The sequence below is a fragment of the Hylobates moloch genome, unplaced genomic scaffold (assembly GCF_009828535.3).
Source record: "Hylobates moloch isolate HMO894 unplaced genomic scaffold, HMol_V3 SCAFFOLD_21, whole genome shotgun sequence".
Lineage (NCBI taxonomy): Eukaryota > Metazoa > Chordata > Mammalia > Primates > Hylobatidae > Hylobates > Hylobates moloch.
The window spans coordinates 43,778,721-43,802,136 of record NW_026652296.1 but is presented as its reverse complement, the minus strand read 5'-3'; the positions used below and the strand labels follow the sequence as shown (position 1 = coordinate 43,802,136).

At 43.7% G+C, this 23,416-nt stretch overlaps 1 protein-coding gene across 1 annotated transcript in view; it reads left to right on the top strand.

Moving 5' to 3' along the window:
• Positions 1 to 23,416, top strand: part of PCSK2 (proprotein convertase subtilisin/kexin type 2) — a 262,157-nt gene that overhangs the window by 210,107 nt on the left and 28,634 nt on the right. The window contains exons 9-10 of the mRNA XM_032142938.2: positions 15,179 to 15,394; positions 17,789 to 17,889. Coding sequence (XP_031998829.1) covers positions 15,179 to 15,394; positions 17,789 to 17,889 — 317 coding nt within the window. The remainder of the gene's footprint in view (positions 1 to 15,178; positions 15,395 to 17,788; positions 17,890 to 23,416) is intronic.

Here is a 23,416-nt window from a genome sequence, read left to right as displayed (position 1 = left end):
TAACGTGGGCATAAAAAAGAGAATATTGAAGAAAATAAGAGTGGGAAATTGAAGGCTGCTTTTCCATACATTTCTTGAGGTCAGAAAACATGTGTTTTCCTGCCCAGACCATCCTCAGGAACCGGCCCGGGGCTTCAGAACATAGTGGATGAGCTGTTCAGGGGGTGGATATGGAATTAATGCAGACACGAAATGTTATGGTTGAGAGGCTGAAAGTCTCATTGAAATCTATGACTACAATGGATGCCATTGGTGTCCACCAAAATCCCCTTTACCAGGCAGGCCTGGGGGCCACCCCAGCTGCTGTGAGTGTTGGCTGCTGATGGCCCCTCTCACGAAGCATTGCCCTGACAGATAGACTCTCTCCCAGAAAGTTATGCCCCCCACACCCAGGGCACAGCCCACAGCCGATGACTAAGGCAGGAGCCTGCTTGCCTCCAACAGGGAGGAGTCTTCAATGTCATTTATGGTCCAGAGCCCCCTGTGGGCCAGGCCAAGGGTAGGCTTTACCCAAGACTACATAGCTTTGGGGTTCCTTCCCCTCTGTATCTTCCTTCACTCCCTTGCTCACAGGTTGCTCCTGAGAGCTCTCCCTCAATGAGTCTGGGGCAGCTGAATCTCTCTCTCAGGCTCTGCTTCTAGGGAACGCCTCCCACAAACACTGCCTCAAAATTTACCCCACTAGGTTTCCCTTTTTCCTTTGGCTGCCAGGAAGCTTAGAACTAAGTGTGTGCCTATTACCATTGGTTTTTTAGATTAGGTTTTCTTCTACCTTCTTTTTTTTTTTCTTTTGAGATAGGGTCTCACTGCATCACCCAGGCTGGAACGCAGTGCACAATCTCAGCTCACTGCAGCCTCAACCTCCTGGGCTCAAGTGATTCTCCTGCCTCAGCCTCCAGAGTGGCTGGGACTACAGGCGCATGATACCACGCCCAGCTAACTTTTTGTAGACATGTTTCACCATGTTGCCTAGGCTGGTTTCAAACTCTGGGACTCAAGAGATCCTCCCACCTTGGCCTTGAATTGCAAGCATGCGCCACCGCACCCGGCCTCTTCCACCCCATTTTTCTCCATCTCTTCACCACTCACAGCCTCCAAAATCATCCCTTAGCTTCTGTCCCTGTGTCCGTGTTTGTATTCCTAGTGAGTCTAAGCCTCTGAATGCTAGGCAATGTAAAATTTGTAAAAGAATTGATGAAATGAGCTCAGTCTGATTAGATTATATTTAGCCATGAGAAATCTAACTTTGGATCCTTACTAAATTGTTGCTTGCTTACACACATTCCTAGTCTTACCAGACTAAAGCATCTCGCTGGACAAAAATTGGCAAGTTCACATGTAACTTCCCCAGAGTCTCAGCCCTAAACAATAGTAAACAATATTTCAAACCAAGTGGAACCCTTCAGCACAGTGGGTGGCTAACTTTGGCACACAGGCTGGATCTAACCCACAGACTGGCTTTGCAAAGACAATTTCCTTGGGACACAGCCAGGTCCTTCCAGACCTTTGTGACACTCTGGGCACCTCCAACCACAGCTGTCACAGGCCCCAGGGGAAGGAAGCACGTAGGCTACCAAATGAAGGGGCTCATCTCTCAGAATCAGGCTTTTCTGGTGCTGGTCAACATCTTTGCCTTCACTAGAGAGCCAACACTGCACAGCAGCCGGTCCGTCCTGTTGCAGGGATATTTCAGCAGGTGGAGAGCTCCTCTTGACAGTGGAGAGACCTGATTTTAACCTCAGTCCTGACCCCCATTGGCTGGGGAACTTCAGACTGACTAGTCGGTGTCTCCATTCCTCACTTTCTGCAAAATGGTCGGAGTCAGTGCTTCTCAAAGTGTGGCCACAGCCCATCTGGGAGAGTGAAAAGTGCAAAACCTCAGTGCCTCCTCCCCTCCCACAGATGCCGCATTTTAACAAGATCCCGTTAAAGTTTGCAAAGTGTTGCTCTACATGATCTTGAGGATCCAAATCATCTAACCCTGAGATCCTAAGACCCTAACATATGGTTTCTTAAAACCTACAATGAATAGAAAAGGGCAGCAGGGGTGATGCATTTCCAGAAAGGAACAGCCCTGTATTTCCTCATCAGGACGATGGGTTGGACGGGTGGGCTGTGTGATGACTGAGCCACACACCATTTGTCTCTGTGTTGAAGGAACAGAGACCTAGGTAGCCCAAATAAATTGGTTTCTCATAAGAATGCACCAGGAGGGGCTGGGCATAGTGGCTCACGCCTGTAATCCCAACACTTTGTGGGGCTGAGGCAGGTGGATCACCTGAGGTCAGGAGTTCAAGACCAGCCTGACCAACATGGTGAAACCCCGTTTCTACTAAACATACAAAAAATTAGCCATGTGTAGTGGTGGGCACCTGTAATCTCAGTTAGTCAAGAGGCTGAGGCAGGAGAATCACTTGAACCCGGGAGGCAGACGTTGCAGTGAGCTGAGATCATGCCATTGCACTCCAGCCTGGGCATCAAGAGTAAAACTCTATCTCAAAAAAAAAAAAAAAAAAAAAAAAAGCGCCAAGAGGGATCAGGGCAATCAGATAGATTCAGGCAAGACCTCATAGTGCCTGGGACCAGACAGACATCCTGATCCAAGGTGGCTGCAGGATGCCAGCTCCAAGAATGTGTGGAGAGCCACAGGAGGGCTCTGCAGACATGGGGCTAGGCCACACTCACCCTGTCTGCTTCTCCCCGGCTCCGTGGCTCCCACTCTCCAACTAACCCTTCCCCTTCCTTGAGGCTTATGCTTAGAGGTGTTTCCACTTGGACACCACCCCATTGGCACCCTTGCTTGTTAGAACCTGTCAGCCTCTTCTCCAGCTGCCACCTGCCCTCGATGCTTTCAGGGAAATTTTGGTTAAAAATTAGGGGAAACACCCCAAGATGAGCCTCCAAAACCAAGAAATGTTCTGTTGGGAAGGTTCAGAACTTGCAGGGTCAGAGGCCAGTCAGAAGGTTTCTAACAAAACCCCTTTCTTTCTCTTGTGAGGATATCAAAGCGTAGTTGTCCATATTCACAGTCTTCTTAGGCATCTGATGGAGTAGTTTCTTCTGAGCTGTTGAATTCTTTCAAAGGTCTGAACAGAAATATAAGACTGTATGCACCTGTATTAATCTGTTTTCATGCTGTTGGTAAAGACATACCTAAGGCTGGGCAATTTACAAAAGAAAGAGGTTTATTGGACTTACAGTTCCACATAGCTGGGGAGACCTCATAATCATGGTGGAAGGTGAAAGGCATGTCTTACATGGCGGCAGACAAGAGAAGAGAGCTTCTGTAGGGAAACTCCCCCTTTTTAAAACCATCGGATCTCATGAGACTTATTCACTATCAAGAGAACAGCATGGGGAAGTTCCGCCCCCATGATTCACTTACCTCCCACTGGGTCCTTCCCACAACATGTGGAAATTCAAGATGAGATTTGGGTGGGGACACAGCCAAACCCTATCAGCACCTCTTCTGTTGTGGGTTCAATTGTGTCCCCAAATATTCATATGTTGGGGTCCTAATCCCCAATACCTCATAATGTGACCTTATTTGGAAATAGGGTCATTGCAGATATAATTAATTAAGATGAGGTCATATTAGAGTAGGATGGGCCCCTAATCCAATATGATTGGTGTCCTTATTTAAAAGACAAAAAAAAAAAAAAAAGAACAGGAACATCTGGGCACAGATATGCACACAGGGAGAACAGTGTGTGAAGATGAAGGCAGAGGGGCTGGGGATGCATCTACAAGCCCAGGAAAGCCAGAGATGGCCAACAGCCCACCGGGAGCTGAGAGAGGAATGGGATAGATTCCATCTCCAGAACTTCTAGGAATGGAATTGAATCTATTATGTCTCCAGAACTTCTAGAGATGGATTCTATTCCTAGAAGTTCTGGAGATGGAAGTGTCAGCAGGGTTGGCTGACATTTCTGTCTCCAGGACTTCTAGGCAAGAAATTTCTGTTGTTTAAGCCACCCAGTTTGTGGTCTTTTGGTTGTTACTTTGGTCCTTTGGTTGTGGTCCTTTGGTAGCAGCCCTGGCAAACTCATGCACCTTCCAGTATTAGAATGGATCATCAAAAAAGAGGTTTGGCAGTGTGGGAATGACCTGGTCACTGTTCAAGGTCACCTTGATGTCACCTGGCCCTCTCCTTTACAGCCAGGATGGTCAATAGTTGATCCAATTATGACTTTTTTCTTCTAGTTCAGGACCTTGAGAAGTCTCCCTCCCTCCCTTCTCTGACGTAGCTTCCTCGAAGGAATGAGCATGCGAAAATGCTCACGATGCAGTCCTAGGAGAGAAACACGTTTCCAAGTTAGGGACAGTGCTGTGCTGAAATGCTCCCAATAACATCACACTGGGAGCTTGAAATTCTACATGGAAATTGACAAACACTAAAAATAAAGCCCTTTTATGCCCCCTTCAGAGAGCTGGTTGTTAAACATTTAACAGCACACCCCTCGTTAGAGGACTCTTCTGACTTCCCTTAAATTATAGCACTTACATACCTATGTGTTCTCCCTGCAAGTAACAGCCACCCTTGCCTTCATGAGTCTGGAAGTTCCCTTTGGGAAGTGGAAAAACTGAAGGAAAAACACCTGAAACCCCAAGGTTTTATGTTTCCCCAAAATGACAAGTTTCCCAACCAGAGTCCTAAGTTACCCCAAGACTGTGGAGGACAACTTTTCTAAGTCAAGGAAAGATCTCACACTTTAAGGAATTCATCACTTTTACATTAAATACAAGGATCCCAGAAACACAATTATGAGACGGGAAATAGAGTCCTCGAAGTGAACATCATGGTGACAGCAGCTAAATGTCCATTGCTACACTGTTTAGGAAATAGTGAAGATGCTTTATTACAAGGTCTGCTGTTGAAATTCAACCCATCTGAAACAGCAACGGGAGCCCGACATTTGAGTGACACAATGCGGTTTACAGAGAACGTCTGCCAACAGGATCGGGTGGCAGGAAAGTGACGTCCCTACCCTGTTTCAATGCCTGGTCTCCTTAAGAAGCATTTAGGATGAAATTTTTGATGCACAAACAGCCTGTTTCCTTATTGCATTATTCGTTGTGTGACTGGAGAGAAATGGTTACACATCCAAGCCCCAGACCAGGTGACAGCAGGTGCCCAGGGGAACTGTTGGCAGATTCCCCCTTTCCTCAGCAGACATGGATTTTCCCTGAGAGGCACTTTTTTTAACACCTGAGGCCAAAAGAGAGTCTGGAAGGTAGGCGATGTCTGCCCTCTCTCCAGACTGACATCCCTGGGTGCCCCTGTCATTTTCCACGGACTTCTGCACTGCTCCACTGCCTCTCAAAGCAGGATATTTCTCTCTCCTCCATCTGTAGCCTCCCTGGCTGCAGGTGAAAAGGCCCTTTCAAGTGTGATTGTCCTGCAAAGCATGCCGAGCCCGCTGAAGCTTAAGAGAAAAATTGTTATGACTGATTTTCAGATGACAGCATGTACATCTTTTAGAAAGTGGAGTGAGTACGATGAAAAATATATGATTTCTCATTTGACTTTTCCCCAAGCCATGGGAATAAATTTCCCCAAGCAGTGGGAATAAATCTTTCCTCGTTTCAAGGTGACATTTTTTGGACAACATTGTCGCATTTTGGAAGTGAGGGTGCATTGTGCATTAGCGAAGTTTTTCTCCCAGTGACTTCCACTGCCTGGTCTACTCTAAGGGAAAATCCACCTCTGAAAGGCAATCTTCACATAAACAAAGGAGTCAGAGAATTACCTGTTACACAAGGCACTTCTTATGTTTGTCTTTCAATTTTATCATCCTGTATGTATGTTTTGTTTGACCAACATAGTAATGATTAAAAGGAAGAGAACAAAGAGGAGATGGATAAGAGACTTTTATCGGGGCACACACTGTTTGCCATAGATCCCACCATTCCCAGTTGTCTGATGGCTGCTTCGCACAAACATCACCTACCTGGCTCCTTAGGGATTTGAAGTTTGCACCTCCTACATTTGCTTAGTAAATACTTGAGAGAAGCAGTGAGGAGTGGGCAAGAAGGAAATCCTCTTTTTCTTTTGCTTATTTTAATCTTTAGCTTTGTAGTCTATGTGTTGGGTTTACAGTTACAGCATTTTTCACACTGTATATGGGAAGAGGGTGACAGTCAGAGACCCTTGAATTACCAGAGGGTTCAATAATTGACTTCTGTCTTAGTTTTCGATCTCCTGGAAGCAGATCCTGAGGTATATTGGGGAGGTAAAGAGAATACCAGTGATGAACGGGAGGTGTGGCAGGAAAGAGACAGGACCGGTTAAGGGTATGTTATCCTGCCAGTCATTACTGTCAGCAACTGGAGCTTAATGCCACTGGGAAACTTCAGAAAACCACACCGAAACTTGAGAACACACCCCAAAGGTATCCCACCCTGTGGGAAAGGAGCCGGAATAAAACCCATTGATGAGGTTTGTTCCCAAAACTTGTAAATGCCCCAGTGCTTTCAGCCTGAGAACAGATGCACAGAGCAGCCTTTCAGCCTCTTAGGAGGAAGCCCTTAGACAAAAAGATGCATATGTTGACATTTGGAAACTCCCAGGCACAAGGAATTCTAAAGTCCAAGGCATATGGGCTCACACACAACTCCCAAAGTGCAGCTTAAGCAAAACCTAACCTGAGACTTAGAGTCATCACTCTCTGGATAAATAAAGCACTGGCAAGGTGACGTGCTTACTGTCCAGGAAAAGAATGTAGCCCTTGCAAAGAGGGAGCTACAAAAACCAGCCATTGTGGGACACAGCATCTTATTTTGCTCTGACAACCAGAAGGGGAATTCGGGCGACGCTAGAAGGTCTTTAAAGTGACAACTGATTCATGAACTTCTTTCCACAACTTGAGGAAATGCAGCCACCCAGGGCAACCCTGGTACACCTATTGCTGGCACTGATGACTACATCCCAACTTCTTCTTAATCACTCTCCAGAGTTGCTGCTGGAGGGAATATTTTAGGAATATTTAAAGACAAGGCCGCAAAAATTCTCTAAGGTACAGATGAGACAGCGCATTGATTGTTTACTCCCTAAGGGGCTGCAAAGGGCAAAGCACAGATCTCAGCTCTTCTTCTAGCTGGAATGTATGGACTGGGACCACTTACAAGAAAACCACCATCCAGGAAAGCAGGGGACAGAAAGCTGCCTGGGGAGACAGTGATAAATTAGGCATGGGTGAGGGGAGGCCACAGTGCTGCCTGCTGAAATTTAATCAGAGCCATGGGTCGTACACCGTGGCAGTGAGTGCCAGGGCCTCTGGCAGACGATGAATGCCTCCTGCCAAGGAGCTCTCACGAATACTCCTTGAGCCCAGATTTATGCTCTGCAGCCAGATGAAGGTCGCAACTGAGCAGAACTGCTGCAGCGTGGAATCTGTAGCTCAGCCTTGGAAACTTAGCTGGTGCCGTTACCGTCCCTCCTTTCATTTCTGGGATAAAGAGAACTATGAGAAAAGTCTGGTGGGTTTCAGGTGATCCTTGTGACTAGCCGTGTCGTTTTGCCAGCAACTTTCCTGTTTTTAGCACTGAAAAGTCCTACATCTCAGGAAACCCCTCAATCCTGGGCAAACCAAGAGAGTTGGTCACCCACCCTTTGGCATTATTAGTAGCGTTGGCCCACCTGGGCCCAGTGAGAAATTCACCCGAGGTTAGAAGCTGACATGAATGTAAACTCAGCAGCACCTCTGACATCAGAAAGATTCATCACTACAGTGGCTGGATCCTTTGAGCAGTGAGACAGAATAACACAGGATTCTGACCTCCAAGGTGGTTACACGAAAACCAGACAATAACTAAAGACAACCAAAGGCGCCATCAAACACTGAATCGAGGTGAGGATTTGAATCAGAGGCCAGGGCAACTGCATCATCCTTAGCTTGGCTTTTCCAGAGAACTTGATACCCTACTCCCGCTGAACTACCACAGAACCCACAGGGGCTCTGCAGAGTCTCGAACTGACCAGTAAAAGTTCCAAACTACAAAGGATATCATCTATCATCACTCCTACTCACAACTCATTGATTTAAATGGCTTATAAGACCTCACCCAACCACAAAGAGGCCTGGTCATGGGCTCAGACCATGGACAGTTTGCAATATTTAGCAAGCAGTAGCAATGACTACCACGATGTGCACTGAAACAGTTAGGTAACTCAAGAGGTAACCAGTTGACCTAGTGAGGACAAATGTGCAAATGTCAAAGATGTTTGTGAATTGTTTGAATACAATTTGCCAAAGATGTTCATGAATAATTTGAATAAAATTTTTCGTGAAGCATGAGTGCAGAAAGGCAATATTCATAAATCAATACATGGTTTCATGTGCAATTTAAAATATGTGTTTATTTTAAAATTCATATTTTAATAACAGATTAAAGTAATATAATGAAAAAGTGTCTGCAAGTCTAAATCCAACACATCAAAGAAAAAGGAAAAACTCAGTAAATATATATGCATATAGATAATAAAAATCCAGCTCAGTTTCTTAATACAGGAAGAGCTCTTACAAACCAATAAAAAGAATATTATGAGGTCAGGCGAGGTGGCTCACACCTGTAATCCCAGCACTTTGGGGGGCTGCAGTGGGCAGATCCCTTGAGGTCAGGAGTTTGGGACCAGCCTGGCCAACAGGGTGAAACTCCGTCGTCTCTACTAAAAAAAATAAATAAATAAAAATAAAAATTGGCCGGGCACAGTGCTATGTGCCTATAATCCCAGCTACTCGGGAGGCTGAGGCAGGAGAATATCTTGAAGCCAGGAGGCAAAGACTGCAATGAGTCGAGATCACACCATTGCACTCCAGCCTGGGTGACAGAGCTATACTCTGTCTCAAAAAAAAAAAAAAAAATTATATGAAAGAAAAAAAAAAAGGCAAAGGATATTATCTTTTGGGGCTTGGGGCTTTGCTAAATAATAAAATAAGAATACAAATGAGCAGGAAAGACACAAAAAGATAAATTCAATTTTAGTGAAAAAATATATAACTCAAAACAATGAGGTACTATTTTTACCCACCAAATTGGCAAAACTATTTTTAAGAAATGACAATTCTAAATTATGACGCATATGAGCTGAATATAGAGTTCTCATGCACTGCTGGTAAACATATAAACTGCTAACAAACTTTATCAAGAGTAATAATACGGCAGATGGACTAAGAATCGTCATTCATTTTTTTCACCCAAAATTTCCTCTTTTAGAAACACTGCCTAAGAAAATAAACACACAAAGACATATATAAGATTATGTTCATGTTAAACATAAAGTACTTTTTTAAAAACTAGAGACAACATTCCATGTACATTCAAGAAGAGGTGTAAATAAATTGCGGAATGGCTATTTCATAAAACTAATAAAAAATTATGCTGTAGAAGAGTATTTAATCACATAAAAAATGTTAATTATATAAATTGTGAGAAATACATTTTAAGCAGGCCAAGAAAGTTGATCAATTTTTATTATCCCAATTTCACTTTCAAGCCCGTTCTTATACTTTGCATTTATATGTAAAGTTGGCAAGAATCCACAAAATATCACCAGTGATTATCTATTCATGTAAGATTACAAAGGGTTTTTATTTCCTTCATCTTCTATATTCCAATTATTCTATAATAAATATTATTTTCATAGTAAAAAATACAATAACTTTTTCCAAGGTGTGCTAATGTTGTATTAAGAAATCAAGGTGACTGGAAAATAAAAATTGCTATAATTGTTTACAAAAAGATAATCTCTCCCAGGCTTGCCTCACCAGGGGTCTGCACCCTGCACCCATACCAACCCCAGACCAGCACCTATTCTGGTCATTAACCCCAGTGGCTACCCATTGGTTAGGGTGGAGGGACTGACTCACTTTAGCCACAAGTTTCTCAAAGTGAGATTTCCACCTCCTCAAACGTAGGCAATGCGCTGGGGACCCAGCAAGCCACTGCACCAGTCTCTAGCTGGAATGTCACCTTAGCTGACGGTAAGCGATTTGTAACATTCTTTTTATATTATGAGCAACATTAAAAATTTGCTTGAACGTTTCAGAAATTTTGGGCTTGTGAGAGGCTACTTAAGGCCCAGCAAGTTCCAACTCACTGCCCTCACTTAGCAGGGTTTCTCAGCCTGGACATACGGACATTCTGGGCAAAAGACTGTTTTGTCCGTGGTGAGTAGGTTATCCTTTGCATAGAAGTTTAGTAGTCTCCCTGGCCTTTATCAACTAGATGCTCGTAAAACACACATGGTTGTGACCACCAAAAATGTCTCCATCACTGCATCCTGGAGCAAAAGTCCACATTAGTTGAGAACCAGGGTGGTTAAGTACATTCCACAGTGCCTAGGTTAAAAGTTTCCATTTGGTAAAAACTTTTGAGAAACACTGTAATCTCACTAAACTCCAAAAGACTAGCAGAATTCAAAGTGGAGTTGCACCACTCATTTAATTTCACCTAAATGCACTTGCCTTTTTTCTTTTTTTTTTCTGTCACCCAGGCTGGAGTGCAGTGGTGTGATTACAGCTCACTGCAGACCCAACTCCTCAAACTCCTGGGCTCCTCCCGAGTAGCTAAGACTACAGGTGTGCCCCACCACGCCAAGCTAATTTTTCATTTTGTGCAGATGGGGGTGAGTGGGCCTCTTGCTACTTTGCCCAGGCAGGCCTCAAACTCTTGGCCTCAAATGCTCCTCTCGCCTCAAGCCTCCACTTCCCAGAGCACTGGGATTACAGGCATGAGCCACCAGGCTGGCCTACTTGGCTCAGGCAGCTGACAGCCATTCCACTCACTGAGCATGAGCTGCAGGATTAGGGTGGAGACCCTGCCCTCCAGCTGACGCCCCACCCACAGTGCTGGCTCTTGAGTCATGGCCTCCCTTTGTCCTCCAGCTCCAGGGTCATCCTCTAATCCATGGGTGACTTCCCATTTGCCTTTTGGGTTTTAGGCTTTCCTTTAACACCTATTCCCTGGATAAAATTCCCTCTGTTGACCTGCCAAGTGTGGCAATATTTGCCTGGCTGAATCTCAATTGATATATTGTATATTTTTTGGGATGATGTTACATATATATTATATTTATAATTATAATATAATATTAATTATTATATAATTTATATTTTATATTTATATATTAATTTATATTTATATATTATATATGTTTATATATAATGTTATATATAAATATATATAATATGTGTATAAATATAATATTATATATAAATATATATTTATTTATATATGTGTATATAATATTTATATATGTTTATATAATTATTATATATAAATTTTTTATATATAAATTAATATATTATATATATATACATATATAAAATTATTATATATATATATGTATTTTGAGATTTTTAATTTTGCCAGGTGGTGCAAGTCGGTTCATTCACTCAACCTCTGCCTCCCAGCCTCCCAAGTAGCTGGGATTACAGGCATGCACCACCACGCTCAGCTAATTTTGTGTTTTTAATAGAGACACAGTTTCTCCATGTTGGTCAGGCTGGTCTTGGACTCCCGACCTCAGGGGATCCACCTGCCTCGGCCTCCCAAAATGCTGGGATTACAGGTATGAGCCACTGCACCTGGCACATTTATATATTAACATAGGGAAAATTGACATCTCTGTGATCCTGTCTTTCTATTCAAGAATATGGCCAATATCTTTCCATGGGATCAAATCTTCATCTTCGTCCCTCCTTCCATAGAGTTCAGAGAGTTTCAAAGCCTTATTTAGCACTTCCTTAGCTTTCTTTTTTTTAAGTTTGTTGAATTTCTTCCTAAGTATTTTATCCTTTGTGTGGCCAGTGCAAATGGGGCTGCCTGTAGGGTGGTTGTGCGGACTGAACAGGATAATATGTAAAGTACTTAACAAGTCCCTGGCATGCAGTAAGTGCTATAGAAATGCTTGCTGTGATAGTCAACCTTCGTTTTCTGCACTTCTTCCTCTAACGGGTTATGGTTTAGATGTGAGCCATAGTTGTTCTGTCTCGATTTCTGCCTAGCTCCTGTTCAGCTGAAGCTGAGAGGCAGAAATGGATCAAGCCTTAAGCAGGTGCCCAAGATCAAGGCACTGGCAGGTTCAGGGTCTTGCGAAGGCTCACTCTCTGCTTCCAAGATGGTGCCTTGTTGCTGTATCTCGTAGAGGGGACAAACACTAGGTCTTCCCGTGGTGGAAGGGCCAAAAGGGGCCTAGCTATTTCCCTGGAGCCCTTTTATAAGGGCAGTAATCCCATTCATGAGGACCGAACTCTCATGACTTAACTAGCTCCTAAAGGTCCCACCTCTTAAGACTATCACTTTGTGTCGTAGTTTCTAACATATGAATTTGGTGGGGACATATAAGTTCAAACCAAAGTAGGGTGGCATGCCAGCAACAGCCCCATCCCATAACCAGCTCTCAGTCCTCTTATGGAGGTCCCTTCTCCACTCATTTCTGCCCCCAGAACTAGAGTTTTTTCCTCACTGGCCCATCTTCCCCAGAAGCCAGGGACTATTTGGTGCTGAAACCCAATCACCAGAAGCAAGGACACAATTATTATTGCTTCATGTGTCCTATCTAGCTTAAGAAAACAAAGTTTAGTATTCCTAGAAAACAAAGCATTCTTGTGGGCAAGTCTGATGGTTTAAAACAAAATTAACATTTGCTGTTTACCGTTCACTGTTCAGAAACAGGCTGACAGTTGCTCTCTGTGTAACAGTGAGCTGGCTGCATAACAAACTGCCCCAAAACTCAGTAGCTTAAAATAACAATCATTTAATTTTGCTCTTGGGTCTACAGGTCAGCTGCGTTGTTCTGCTGATCTGGACAAGGCTAGGCTAATCTCAGGAGAGTGAGCTAAAGACTGGCAGATCGAGGATGGCTTTCCTCCTGTGTCTGGCAGCTGGCAGCAGGGGCAGTGAATTTGACTGGAATACTTGTCTCTTATCAATCAGGAGGCTAACCTAGGCTTATCTTCACGGTGCAACGGAGTTCTGGGAGAGATCAGAGAACATAGGAGTTCTTGGTAATGATGCTTGGAACTGATACAGAATCACTTTCCCCTACATTCTATTGGCCAAAGCAAGATATAAAGCCAGCTTGGATTCTAGGCGTAGGAAATAGACCCCTCCTCTTGATGGATGGGGCTGCAAAGGCATAGTGCACAGGGCATAAATACAGGGAATCATGAATAATTAGGGTCACAATCAATCTACCACACTCCCCACACCAAGAAAATATTTAGCATCGATTTCCTTCATTTTAGCAAACATTGCTTCATCTCACTAGCAGTCTACATATGGACTGATTCAGGAGAAAGTTCTGCAGATGGTCAACCTCACTCACCCATTTATTGTGAAACACATCAGTTGCACTTTGCTTTTTTTTTCAGATGGGGTCTCACTCTGTCACCCAGGCTGTAGTGCAGTGGTGCAATCTCGGCTCACTGCACCTCCCGAATAGCTGGGATTACAGACATGCATCACCACACCCAGTTAATTTTTGTATCTTTAGTAGAGACAGGGTTTCACCATGTTGGCCAGGCTGGTCTCGAACTCCCGACCCCAGGTGAGTCACCCACCTCAAGCCTCCCAAAGTTCTGGGATTACAGGCGTGAACCACCGCGCCCGGCCGCACTTTTGCTATTTCTTGATACCGAGCCCAAATCTGAGTCTGTTTGAGAGTGTGATCCTCCACACCAACTGTAGGGATCATCTATTTCCCTTGCTGTCCTGGTTTCTGAGAGCAGTTCCTTGTTTTGGTTGGAGTTTTCCAGCATAGATTTACCAAGATGCTGAGAATAGTTCCCAGCTAGTGGTTGAATAAATATTTGTTCACTTGTCAATTCAATCAATCACAGGCTAATTAATTCCCAGTGCTGTTAGAAGCAATTGAAAATGTCACGTCTGATTGTCAGGGGGCAGAGAGAGCTTGGAGGTAATCCAGTCATCTCTCTTCCTTCTGGCTTCTCCACCCTTAAACCACTGATTCTGTGTCAGTTTCAAGCGTAAGGACCATGGACACCTGGTGACCACACAGGGAGACTTTCCCTGATAATCTCTTCTGTCTTCTCCCTCTAGAGGGTAACCAAGCCACCCTGGGCCAGGCTGTGGAGTGGCTGGAGGGTGCACCTGCCCCTTGCCTCCCGCACTGCATGGCTGCACTCCTATCCACCCTCCCAGCCCACAGGTGAACACTTAGCAGCCCCAAGCCCCATTTCCTTGGGGTAAGAAAGTGGGAAGCAAGAAACTAATGGTCCAATCCTGGGTTGTTTAGGTAGAGAGGAAAATACTCAGAAGACAAGGAAAAGGATTTTTAAGAACCTCTAAGAACATGGTTTGAGGAGAAGAGCCATGCTAACTGTAGGGACTTATGCAAAGTTTGCCATTTAAACTAATTAGCATGTGGCAATAATACTGGGCATACTACTGTGTGTTTAAGGTTTTATTCACTGTGTGTCTTACTTGCTCACATTAGACTTTCCTCCTACATTTGGAGTTCCCTTGCGCAAGTAAAATGTCATATATTATGTGTTTAAAAGGATTCTAGTATCCAATTGAATAAAAAAGAAAAAATATATACATATGCACACACACACATAAGATTTTTATATATTGTGGAGTAAATGTATGCTTTATAATGTCTACATATCATATTTAAATTTATGTATTGATATATAGCTATTTAAAATAAAAGGTATATATCTTCTATAAATGTTTTGTATAGCTTATGTAGCTAAGAAAAATTATATGTCCATATACTTGCATTTTCACTGAAAAAATGTCTGATACATAAGGAGATGTAGGAATGAGATAATAATTACCTCTAGAGAGTTTTTTTTAATTTTCCTTTCCATACAGTTAGACTTTTCATCGTGAGCATGTACCACCTTTACAGCTTTTTTAAAAAGCAGTTTATTTGTAAATTTTAAGACCATTCTTCCCACTTTTCTTACCTCATTATCCCCAGCTTAAATTGTAAATTCAGTTGACTTTTTAGATTGACTTCTTCCTGGAAAACAAAAGTTTCCCATGATGCCCTGCCAGAAGGATATGGTGTCCAACCCAGTTTAAAAAGTACACGCAGTTTTTAGGTTCAACCGCTGAAGAAGCCCAACCCCTGGGCTGGAGACCTCCCCTGCCCCCTCGCAGCCCAGCCTGTGGGTAGCAGCAGCGTCTCCCCCGCTCTCCCCAGGGCCGCGGCGGCAAAGGCAGCATCTACGTGTGGGCCTCCGGGGACGGCGGCAGCTATGACGACTGCAACTGCGACGGCTACGCCTCCAGCATGTGGACCATCTCCATCAACTCAGCCATCAACGATGGCAGGACCGCCCTGTACGACGAGAGCTGCTCTTCCACCTTGGCTTCCACCTTCAGCAACGGGAGGAAAAGGAACCCCGAGGCCGGTGTGGTGAGTGCGTCCCCTTCTGTCCTTGTTTCCTGAGGGCCACTGCACCTCTGTGTCAGGCTGGGATGCTGGGACACTGGCTTGTTCCCCTCCTGTCCCCTCCCTCAGAGCCTGAACTAAGGCTCTGAGGGGAAGACCCCTTTTCTCTATGCCCAGCCCTGCTTTCTAACAAAGCACAGACCTCCCATCTGTGAGCTAGTAGCATGATCAGTGAGGACTCCTTTCTGGATCATTTTCCATAGATTTTCTTGTTTAGTGTTTCTGGCTTACAAGTAATGATGAAGTCTGGTTTACCAATCAGTTGCCCCATTCCATCACTTACAAGAAGAACTAACTCATCGTTAAGAACCAAGGCATCCCACTGTAACCCTGTCCGAAACAAGAACCCATCTGTTGATTTATAGCAATCTAAAAAACAACATTCACGGATGGACTTTCCTGGATCCATAAACCCCATAAAACTGCACACACATCTGTTATTTTCTCAGGGAAAGAGTTGTGATTTTCATCATATTTTAAAATGGAGCCATGATTTTTAGAACAAAAAAGATTAATAATCATAGATTTATTGTTTGTTGCTCTTTTCTGAGCAAAGAAAAAAAAAATCTTCCTTTCTTGGCAACTAGGTATAACGGTGAATTTTCCAAGCCCCTGGGAAATACGTAATCTGTAAAGCATAATAAGCCTTTTTGGATCTTTTCCTCTCTGGAGATTTTGCTCACAGATCAGCCTTTTCTCACATCTCTAAACCAGGATTTAGTAGGTGGTTCAGTAGTCATACATGAGTTATATCCTGACTGGCTGCACCCATCTCCACGGAGGCTTCTCGAGAGAGGAGGACAAGAGCTCAGGACAAAATCATTAGCACCATCCAGTGTTTCGATCCCACACTCCCACGTGGGATCCCAATTTGGCAAGATGGCCTTGCCCCTGTGTGAGCCAGGAGAAGCCCTTTACCTGGAAGGGACGCAGACTTTAAAAGCCTGTCCTTCCCATGAGCCCTCCTGCGTTCCCCCTTGGTCTTGGGGAGGATGAAGAATGTGCCAGCTCCTCCCAAACAGAAGGGGGCTTTGACCCCTCTTATCCTGTAAGCTGTATGGACAGAAAGGGAGAAGGGCAGAGCAGACAGGGACAGGTGAGGTGACATTTCACTCTCATGCCTGAAAGCTCCACTCCCTACCCCAAAGGCCTCTCAGTGGTGTAGCTTCATCCTCAACCCGTATTTATGACTCTTTCTACTTGGGCTGGCTAAAGGCCTTGAGTTTCCTCTGAGTACTATAATTTTGCTCAATAGATGCCCTTAAACCTCCCTGGTAATTTCTTCCTCAAAATAGTAGGCTTTCTTGAGGATCCTACAGACAGAGGAAGAATTCCTGTTGTTTATACATGATTTTAATGAACACCTTGGCTCTCACAAACATTGAAAGTGCGATTTTTCACTTTGTGAAAGTCCTTTAAAAATCTGTTTACCAGTCTCCCCTCTAAATAAGGGTTGTGGGGATGATATCCACATATTGGATTGTCTTGACTCAACACGTCTCAGAATCTCTCCATGGATTTTAGATGTGGAGAAACATGTTTTAATTGCCTGCCCTTCTAGAGAGACTTTAGCTGAGCATATTGATTCTTTCCTCTCTGGGAATGCCTTCTTTCCCCCATGAGGGAAAAAGAAATGCTGATGAAGTGGCCTTTGGCCTTTCCAAGGGCCAGTCCTGATGCAACAAAACTAGGGTGGGGGTATTGACATCACTTTCCACTTCATAATGTTTCCTTTTAGGTTTAAGGAAATGAATCTCTCTGTAGTCTCTGGAATAGCCACAGATATGCTTCTTTGAACAACTCATTTATCTTGCGGACACTGTAGCTATAACTGACTATGTGTCCCTTTTACATGGGCTACCGGGAAGCTCAGATAAAACCTAGGGCAAAAGAGAGGCATATGGATGCCAAGTTTATCCTTAGTTTCATCTTAATCTTCTCGGGAACAAAGTGTAGGTTAAATAAAAGGAGTAGGCTGGGGGCAGTGACTCATGCCTGTAATCCCAGCACTTTGGAAGGCCGAGGCAGGTGGATCACCTGAGGTCAGGAGTTCGAGACCAGCTTGGTCAACATGGCGAAACCCTGTGTCTACTAAAATTACAAAAATTAGCTGGGCATGGTGGCACGTGCCTGTAATCCCAGCTATTTGGGAGGCCGAGGCAGGAGAATTGCTTGAACCTGAGAGGCGGAGGTTGCCATGAGCTGAGATCATGCCACTGCACCCCAGCCTGGGCAACAGAGTCAGGCTGTCTCAATAAATAAATAAATAAAAGGAGTAGATAATCCCCTGCTCCACATTGTGCGGGGGTTCAAAATAGCGTGATTTATTCACTCATTACTCATTATCTTCCCTTCCAGGCAACCACAGATTTGTACGGCAACTGCACTCTGAGGCATTCGGGGACATCTGCAGCTGCCCCCGAGGCAGCTGGCGTGTTTGCACTGGCTCTGGAGGCTAAGTATGTTCATAGCTCTGGGTCCAGGGCCAGCTCTGCAGGGTGGACTAACACGTGTCTCTCTGCCCACATGCCAGGTGTCCATGTAAGGAAAAGTGGACGTGAGAGGCTATGAATAGTCAGGGCCAGTGAACTCTGCTGTGCAGTCATGTGCCCACACACACACACACACACACACACACACACAAACCATAAAACCACATTCCTGGGAGCGCACAACACCCAGCAGCACATATCAGCAACTTACTCAGATACCCCGTGAGGGCATAGAGATATTTCTTTCTTCATCAAGTTTACCCCTCTATCCTCTGTGTATCCCTGGGCTCTTCTACTCTAATGATATTCACAATCAGCTACTTGAAGACAAATCAAATTGCCAAGCTGGTGTTTCAGAACATGTGGCAAACAAGGTGGTCCCACTCAAGTTTTGTTAATTTGTGAAGTGGATTCACTTTTTAACACTGAAACAAGATAGGCAAAGTCACGCAGTGTAGACCAAGATATGGGCTTTCCTGGGAAACCTTCCAAGCTAAAGGTAAGAGGAGACCATCTCCTATGTCCTCACCATCCTATGGAGAGGCCACATATTGCTACTGCTGGACACACCTTGCATTTGAGTAGCAGTGGAGGTACCTGCCCACCTGCTACTCTGCATTCTTTTAATGATACCTGAGACTGGCCTTATGTTCACAGAATGAACACATGGGCTTCAGACACCACACACATAGTATGAGTGTAAGTGCCGGCTGTGTAGAGAATTGTCAGAGAATGCAGTTCCCAGCAACTTGTGAGAAGTTGGATTCAGTCTCCTGGGGAAGGAGAGTAGAGTTGCTAGGCAACCAGGGCTCCCAGCATCAATCTCTAGGCAGCCCTGCTTGTCTCTCTCCACATATGCAGTGCATGTTCTGATTTGCAAAGGAGGCAGGAGTTGGTTCCTAGAATAGAAAGGGGCTTCAACAGATTACCCAGTTCAACCCTCTACTTTCACAAGAAAAGGCATAATTATCCTCCCTTTATAGATAAGACCCCAAATTGAGAGTGACTCCTCTCTTTGGACAAGTCTAAACTTTGACTCTTCTAACAAAAGTCAGGTAGAAAATTTATGATGCCAAGACACTGGTCAAAGCTCAACTATTAGGCACAGAGACCTCTGCCCTATCAGGCACAGAAACCAAAATTTACTCATATCCAATGTACATTTCCTGAAGATAAAACTGTTCATCTCAGGGTCTGAGTGGGCCCTGGAGCCTGAGCCGGCTTTGCTCACTGCATCTGCAAGGAGACAATTAGCAGAGCCTGCTGCCTGTAGCTGAGTTGCGCAGGGCCAGGGTACAGGAGTGCTCCAAAAGCGAGAAGGGTTTCCGGTTGCCCTTTCAACCTCAGGGGTCAGGACTTGACACACAGTCTTCTGGGATTTTTGACAAACAAAATCCTATACCTATGCCTAGATCCATAGGCACACAAATGGAAGACCTAAATAAATCAAAGTGGAGGAGTGAGGCTGCTGGACTCCTAGAGATTCATGGCTCTGCCTTGATTAGTCACCATTCTTTTAGCACATACGTCCAGATACCCTACAGAAAAGAATGCAGTCACCATTTAGGCATGCTTTGTTTTGAAGCAATGATCATGAACTTAATATTCTCTGCTGGCATAAGGAGGAAAAAAATATAACACCTGGCAGCTTGTGGGTAAGTCCATCACGGGAGCCCGTCCTAAAATTCTTCAAAATACCAACTTTCTGAGGTTGGAAGCAGACCCTGAGATGAGATTTTGGTGCAAGTGATTTATTAAGAAAGGGATCCCAGGAATGACAGTAAGGGAGTAGGGGAAGCAAGTTAGGGATGGGGAAGAATCCAAGCAAAGGTTCAACTTCAAAAGTTCTGGCCTCAGTCTAATCCCAAGTGTAAATTAGGCCTCAGAATTTGTTCTACCTCCAGGCAAGGAAGCAGGACGGTCATATTCTTATATGAGTCGTCATCGGCTAAGAGCTACTCTGGAGAAGTAAACTCCAAGGCGTCTCTAGCTTTAGGCAAAGCAGCTCCAATAGCCAAAAGTGAAAACCATTGGTCAGGATGAGATACTCCAAATGAGAGCCCAGAGGGATGAGGAATAGGGCCTCCACAGAGCAGTCCCACAGCTCATCTCTCTCTTATCGTGAGATAAGGTTACAGGAAGTCCTCATGCATAACAACAAATTATCTAAATGTATGTCCATCAGGACCTTGAAAGAGAGAGAATAACACTTCCCCCATCATGACTGTAGGGGAGAAAAAGAAAACCATCTGTCTCCTAACCAGCTGTCACTTTGTAGTTTAATATCATAATGTACTCTTCTGCCTAATGCTTGAAAATGCCTACTGGAGTCACAGGAAATATTGCTCCCATCTCCCAGTATCACCAATATCAGAGAAATTTCAAAGAATTTTAGTGGGGGATGACTGCCACCTTGGAATATTTAGGTTTCTCTCATATGACCTGGTGCTTTCTCTGTGGTCCTAGAGGGTGAGCTAGGCTCGAGGGGGAGATGTCATAAGGAGATCAATTTTTGACTCAAGAAAATCATCTGGAGTAAAGTGGTCCGCATGCTGGACTGGAACAATGTTTCCAAAACTGACCTTCCAGGGGATGGATTTTTAACGTAAACTCTTTAACAAGTATAGTGTCTACAAAGAAATTCATTAGGTGTGGCTCCATGACATTTTAACTAAATGAACAGACCCATGTAACCAGCACCCAAATCAAGAAACAGACTATTTATGTGCCCTGTTGCTCAGCAGAGCAAGAGTTTCCTCTATGTTGCTGCGTGTAGTTATAGGTCGTTCATTCTCATTGTTGAATATCACTCCATTGTATAAATGGATATTTGGATTGTTTCCATTTGGGGCTACTATGAGTGATATTGTTAAAACATTCTTGTACATGCCTTTTGGTGAACATACAGATACATTTCTGTTGAGCGTCTAATAGGGAGTCAAAATATTGGGTCGTTAATATACATATGTGCAATTCTAGTAGATACCGTCAAATAGTTTCCTGAAGTGGGTGTACACATTGACCCTACCTTGAGCAGTATATGAGAATTACAGTTGCTCCACATCCTTGCCAAAATGTGGTATTATTAGTCTTCTACATTTTAGCATTCTTATGGATGTGCAGTGGAGTCACATTGTAGTTTTAATTTGCATTTCCCTCATAGCTAGTGAAATTGAGCACACTGGGTAAAGTTTTTTAAAAAATACATTCCCAAGCCCCACCCAAGCCTCATAGAATACAAATCCCTAGGGGTGGGTGGCCCAGGAACCTGACTTTTCAATGACTGTTCCCCGGGAATACTTAAACTGCCAGCCTGTCGCTGATCTGTGGACTAGGGTGTGAGGATGATCAATAAGGCAATAACTCTGTGAATGTATGACTCTGGGTGCAGAGTGTGGGTAGCTGGCTTCTGCCTCTGATTAGGTGTTGGTATTCAGTCAAGACTTAATGTTTCTGCATGAAACAACAAATCCAAATAATAATATCCAAATAATAACACAGACAAGGGTTTATTTTTCTGTCATGTGAAAGAAAATACAGAGATAAGGAACCCAGGGCTGGTTTAGGGTACCGGGGTACCACTGTGAATCAGGGAATCCAGCTCTTTCTAGCTTTCTGCTCCTTTGCTCTGCCACTTCCATGTTCTCTAGATGTGCTGGAACTCCAGCCATCATGTTTACATTTCAGACAGGAAAAGGAGAAGCACAAAGGGCAAAAAATAAATAAGTAAATAAAAGAGAGAGAGAGAAGGAGAGACAGAAAGAAAGCGAAAAATAAAAAAAAGAAAGAAAGAAAAGAAAGAAAGAAACCAGCTGAGTCAGCCATGTTGAAGGGGTTTTCCAAGGAGCCCCACCCAGTCGCTTCTGCTTATTTCTCATTGGCTAGAACTGTCACGTGACCACCACCACACTTCAAGGGAGGCTGGGAAATGTAATTTTATGGCTGAATGCATTGCTGTTCTGAATAAAACTGAAGTTTTCCTAACAAGGAAGGAGAAAAGATAGATATGGAGGGAAAGACAACTGCTAATGTCTTCTGACATCTAAGTGGACAATCACTCATCTCTGGATCTCTGTTGTCTTATCAACAAAAGGTAGCAAGTTAGATCATCAATCAGGTTCAAATGACTTCCTGGAATATTTTAGCTCTGCTTCTGAAATAGGGAATTTTATATTTTAATTGGATGTCTGGTGATTTTTAAGGTTGAATATGCCTTAAAGCTGAAAAACGTTCATTTACATACTTTTAAATATTGTGGTCAATACTTAGGAAATAGTAATCTAACTTACTTTAACTTCTGATACATGTGATATATGTTATCATTAATAATAATGAAGTCTTTTTATTCAGTGTCCAGCACTGTGCTAGGTACTTTACATACATAATTTACATTTACATCCTGCAACAAACCTATAAGGCCTTATGCCCATTGTAAAGATGTGAAGGCTAGAGCTCGAATTGTTGAAGTAACTTATCCAAGTTCACACAGTTGGCTTTAAGCTTTAGGATGCCTGTTCCACTGGGCTCTCTATGGAACACAGAAAAGGCCCTGCCACTGTCTTGCCCGTGGGGCTCACCACTCATTCTGCCACGGCAATGGGCTGCAGTGAATGAGTTAGCTCTTCCTCAAACATGACGCACAAAATCAGGTTTCACTTTCTTTGAGATGAGATTTTCCACACCACAACTGCACCAGGGAGTCATGAAAACTGAATTTTCTCCACGTTCGTAGGAGGTGAGCAAACAAAGGCTATGGAGAAAATGCCAGCTTGACTCACAAATATATTATTTTTCTCAGACTGGAAATAATCCAACCTTTGAAATTATTTTTTAATCCTACCAAAATTCAGAGGATAGACTCAGAATTTTAAAAATGAAAGAAAATGATTGGATCTTTCACTACTCCAAACATCTCTTATGGATGAAGAGAACAAGACCCAGAGAAGTGAAACAACTTACTCCAGGTCACACAGTTCACATTGTTCAGATAAAAATCAGATCCAACAAGTAAAGGGATTAAAATTCTCCTGTTGACTTTCAGAATTTACCAGATGTTAGTAGAAGTGATTCCTCCAACCTTAAGACCACAGCATCATCTTTAAAACATTTCCATTTTCAATTTCTCTAGAGATGCGTGTGCTGACTTTAAATTACTTTTGCTGCCTTGATCATTAGGAGGAAAATGTTAATTGGGTTCAGGGGAACTTGATGCTGTAAATAGAAGTACTATGCTCTGAAAGAGAATGGTGAGGGAACAGCCTTGCACATGAGAAAAACAATCCATTCTGTTGTAAGTCAGGTTCCTGCAAAGGATAAATGCTTGAGGTGATGGATACCCCATTTACCCTGATGTGATTATTATGCATTGCATGCCTGTATCCAAATATCTCATGTACCCCATAAATATATACATCTACTGTGTATGCACAAAAATTAAAAATTAAACATTAAACAAAAAGTCAGTCTCCTGGTCAGCCACTTCCTAAGAGATCCT